Source organism: Octopus bimaculoides, chromosome 3 (assembly GCF_001194135.2).
Source record: "Octopus bimaculoides isolate UCB-OBI-ISO-001 chromosome 3, ASM119413v2, whole genome shotgun sequence".
Classification (NCBI taxonomy): domain Eukaryota; kingdom Metazoa; phylum Mollusca; class Cephalopoda; order Octopoda; family Octopodidae; genus Octopus; species Octopus bimaculoides.
Genome location: NC_068983.1, coordinates 143,609,571 through 143,614,477, shown reverse-complemented (window position 1 = coordinate 143,614,477; position 4,907 = coordinate 143,609,571). Strand labels below are relative to the sequence as shown.

Sequence of the window (4,907 nt, the reverse complement as noted above, 5' to 3'; positions counted from 1 at the left end):
TAATTTTGAAATATCTATAAAACCGTCAAAAGCTTGTTTATTTTTATGTTTTTTTAAAATTTATTATTAGTGTTGCTTAATATGTTTTGCTTAAAATTGCTGTTTCTTTTCAGATATCATCAGAAAAGGTAATTAAAATTCATTAAAATGACAGATCTATCGGACTTTCAAAGTGGTCAAATTGTTGGTGCTCGTATGGCAGCCGCTAGCATAACAAAAACAGCCGAAATGTTTGGTGTATCAAGAAGTACTGTCTTGAAAAAATGACAGTCTTTGGGAAAGTGGAAAAAAACCTCCTCCTCGAAACAAAACCAAAACTTTCAGATAGGGACCATTGGGCTCTTAAGCGAATTGTTAGAAAGGATCACAAAAGTACAGCTCCCAAAATTACTGCAGAGCTTAATGACCACCTCAAGAACCCAGTTTCTACAAAAACTGTTCACCGAGAGCTGCACAAAGCCAAATTTCATGGGAGGGCTGCAATCAGAAAACCACCACTTTCAAAAACAAATGTTGCAAAGTGTTTAGAGTGGAGTAAAAACTTACAGAATTGGTCCCTAGAGCAGTGGGAGAATGTTATTTTCTCGGACTAGTCATCCATTACCTTATTTCTGACCACCAGCCAAGTATACATGTGGAGACAGCCAAAAGAAGCATTTGACCCAGTCTGCCTTCTTCCAACTCTTAAACATGGAGGAGAATATGTGATGATCTGTGGTGGGGCTAGATCTTGGAAATCCACCAGCCTAAGACTAAGTGGGGGAGGGGTGCAGAACTGACGGCTCTGTGCCATGTGCTGAGAGACTAAAATATGAGACAGGATCTGGTAGGCGTCTTGCTGAAAAGGGAGAAATGATGGGGGTTATGAAGTGTCAGGGTGTACCTTCAAGGTAAAAGGTGGATATGAGGAATACACTTGCTTGTTGTTCATATACCTGTCTTCATTTTTTATTTTTCTATAAATTTCAACTATATATATATATATAATGAATAATAAAATGAGGAATTGATGCTAGATGTGTTGAAACAATTGTCATGATTGATAATAAATTCTCGTATATTCCATCTTCCAACTTTCATTTGCCATATATATATTCCTTTACTTGTTTCAGTCATTTGACTGCAGCCATGCTGGAGCACCACCTTAAAGGAATTTTAGTAAAGAAAATTGACCCCAGGACTTATTCTTTGTAAGCCTAGTACTTATTCTATTAAACTCTTTTGCTGAACTAAGTTACAAGGACATAAACACACCAGCATTGGTTGTCAAACAATGGCAGGAGGACAAACACAAAAATATCTACATACATACATACATATATGATGGGCTTCTTTCAGTTTCGATCTACCAAATCCACTCAAGGGCTTTGGTTGGCGCAAGGCTATAGTAGAAGACACTTGTCCAAAGTGCCATGCATTATTGGGACTGAACCCAGAATGATATGGTTGGGAACCAAGCTTCTTACCACACAGCCACACCTATGCCATATATATATATATATATATAAAACTACATACATAAACTATACCATAACACAAGAGTAGTGTTTAGAGACTGAGGCACTTTGTACCTTGTCCAGCTTTTCTCCTACTTCACTTGGCGTCCTTAACCCTCCTTATCCAGTCACCTGAGCAAATGTATGTGCCCTAGACTATTGAATACTCTCCACACTTACACTCCCATCTCCACACTTATACTCCCATCTCCACTTCTCAGCAACTCCTTTCTGGCCTTTTTTTGTGATTGCTCCTACTCTTCTTGGTCGACTCTACAGGCCGTATGTTATGGAATACTCTCTACATTTATTGTGTACAAGGTATTCCATCTCTTGTGCTGTATTATGATAGAACCCAGTGAATTCTGTCAACAGAAGAATGGTGAGTGAGTCTAACACCCTATATTTCTCTCTTTCTTGCTACCTCTTCAACAAATTTTTAAACCATGTGATTCCCCTCTTCATGTCCTTAGCATTTCACTCTCTCTCTTCATCTTTCACTTCTACAAACCACATCAGTGACAGCATAATGCATCAGCTGGCTATCTGCTCTCTTACTCCACCTCTTCCTCCTCTCTAACAAAATATATTATTCTTCCACAATCATGTTGAAGAATAATATAGTAGATTTAGTATAATAAAAAAAAAACAACTTTTCACTATCAACAATATTTGATAGAGAGCACACACTAGTTCTGCCAAGGGCAAGACAACTTATCTGTAGTTGATGCCATGACAAAATACACCTAGCACATTGCATTAATAAGTAGTTTGCAATAGGAAGGCACTCACCATAGAAGCCATGCCAAAGGATAGGACATACAAGTGATACCCAACTAGGAGGACAATAACTCCAAATAATAACTGACTTGAACTGTGAAGATTTTTCCACTCATGTCAGCATAGAGAAGCTTGTGTAAAAATGATGACAGTGGTGTGTGTGTGTGTGTGTGTGTGTGTGTGTGTGTGTGTGTGTGTGTGTGTGTGTGTGTGTGTGTGTGTGTGTGTGTGTGTGTATATTTCTTAAGTTTTGTCACACTGGGTTTCATCTTGGTCATGTGTGTTTTACTATAACACTGGACTAACCAAAGCCTTATAAATGAATCTGTTATTGACATAAACTGTGAAAGCCCATTAGCTGGATCATACTAGTAATTCAAAGTCCTAACTTTGTCACATATTTTGTCATACTGATTTGACCTAAGAATTATGTTAAGTCTACACGTGTCTGTAAAATACTGAATCAGTTCCACATTAAACAAGTGGGTAGTTCAGTTGATTGAACAACAAAATGTTTATTGCCAAAGTCGATGGAGGGTCCATCATAATCATCCTTTGTACTATAGGCACAAAGCCTGGAATTTGAGGGGAGGGGGATAGTTGATCACATTGACCCCAGTACTTGACTGGTGCTTAATTTATCTACCCCGAAAGGATGAAAGGCAAAGTCGACCTCGGTGGAATTTGAACTCAGAACGTAGCAGCAGATGAAATACTGCTCAGCATTTCGCCTGGTGTGCTAACAATTCTGCTGGCTCACCGCCTTAGGGTCCATCATAATCATAAAATCAATCAATGCTTATATGTATATAGTAACTGCTTCCTTCTTTTTAGAAATTGTTTTCCATCTACTTTTATTTTTTTCTGTTAACATGGATGGGATTCATTACCACACATTTTGTCTGTGTTGTATGTTGTTGGAAGAAAAACAGCCAGCAACAAAGTAATGCATGTGTGTGCATATATGTGTATGTGAGTGTATATATGTATGCATGATAATTGACACAGTATGCTATGGTGACAAGATCAATGTGAAAGAAGAAAAAATAAACAACTATAACAATTTGAAGAGGGAAATATGAAGGTTGTGGTCAATGAGGAGAGTAGACATGATATCAATTGGTGTACTTGGAAGTATCAGCACTCAACTACCAACATGGCTGAAAAAGATTGGTGCAAGTGTGAAGGAAGAACACTTACAAAAATCAGCATTGCTTGGAACTGCAAGAATTCTTCGCAAGGTTCTTGAAGCATGACCAGTAAACAAGTGTCACCTTAATCTGCTGGCTGTGGACAGCTGACACATTCCATTTTACCCAGCAAAATAAGCTGTGAGTTTTCATCATGCGGTACGATGGCCAATGAGGTGTATCCGAGGCGTGGTTATTGCTAGTTGAAATTATTAATCAGCAGAAGTTACAAAGTAACTCAAGGGCCAAGCATTTTGTGTTTGCATAAGGAAATTGCAAAAGGGCTATGCATGAAACTCCCAGCCCTTGAATTAGGTTATAACTTTATAATAGAAAATGATAAACAATATTTATATACTTATGTAATAAGTTCTATTTATCCTGTTTGTTCCATTAAACCTATGTGTGTATTGTCTGCCAGGCAACAGAATTGTGAGATCTTGCCCAAACATAACAAAGTGTAGTAATAGTAAAGGTTTAAACTCATAACCTTATTTGATATGGTCTGTATTATTTAGCGCCATAACCTTACAACCACTATTTTCTGAAGTGAAACACTTTAAACACATTAAGAATTATAGAAGGGTATGAAAGAAATACTTATATGCAATAAAACAATGTAATGCATATTTTTTTAAATTGGAAGATTCAAGACTGAGTGAGCATATACATACACGTACACACACAACACACACACACATATCAATAAAAGGATTGAAAAAAAAAAGATGGTAAAAATTACAATTATAAATTTATTTTCATTTAAGGACTCACTTTTTCCAATAATTCATCAGCTGCATCCAGTTCTTTTTGAATTTTGCGATCATCTTCATTGGTTATGTCACTTTTTTTATAAGATTCATTTTTTTTGGACTTTTTTTTTGATTTAGCTGAATTATTTGATTCTTCTATTTTTTCACTGGCTTCTTCCGTCTCTTTTAGTCTTTTGGCTTCTTTTTGTCTTTCAGCCTCCCTAGCTTCCTCTGCCTCCCTCCTGGCCTCTTCTGCAGCTATTCTCACTTCCTCTGCCTTTCTTGCTTCTTCTGCTTCTCGTTGTGCTTCTTCAGCAGATCTACGGGCCTCCTCAGCTGCTTTTTCAGCTTCTGCCCTTCGAAGTTCTTCTGCTTCTCTGGCTTCCTCTGCAATTCTCCTAGCCTCCTCAGCTGCTTCTCTAGCTTCCTCAGCTCTCCTGGCCTCTTCTGCCTGTCTAGCTTCTTCTTCCCGCCTAGCCTCCTCTTCTGCCTGTCTCCTAGCCTCTTCCTCCCGTCTAGCTTCTTCAGCAGCTCTTCTGGCCTCTTCCTCAGCTCTCCTAGCCTCTTCAGCTCTCCTAGCTTCTTCTTCTAGTCTAGCCTCTTCCTCAGCTCTCCTAGCCTCTTCCTCCCGTCTAGCTTCTTCAGCAGCTCTTCTGGCCTCTTCCTCAGCTCTCCTAGCCTCTTCAGCT

The 4,907-nt window shown here is 38.5% G+C and overlaps 1 protein-coding gene across 1 annotated transcript in view; it reads right to left on the bottom strand.

The window, feature by feature from the left end:
- Window positions 1-4,907, bottom strand: part of LOC106878285 (aspartyl/asparaginyl beta-hydroxylase) — an 89,350-nt gene that overhangs the window by 37,718 nt on the left and 46,725 nt on the right. Inside the window, exons 4-5 of the mRNA XM_052966803.1 lie at window positions 4,231-4,897; window positions 781-838 (exon numbers count right to left, since the gene is read on the bottom strand). Of these exons, the coding sequence (XP_052822763.1) occupies window positions 781-838; window positions 4,231-4,897 (725 nt within the window). The remainder of the gene's footprint in view (window positions 1-780; window positions 839-4,230; window positions 4,898-4,907) is intronic.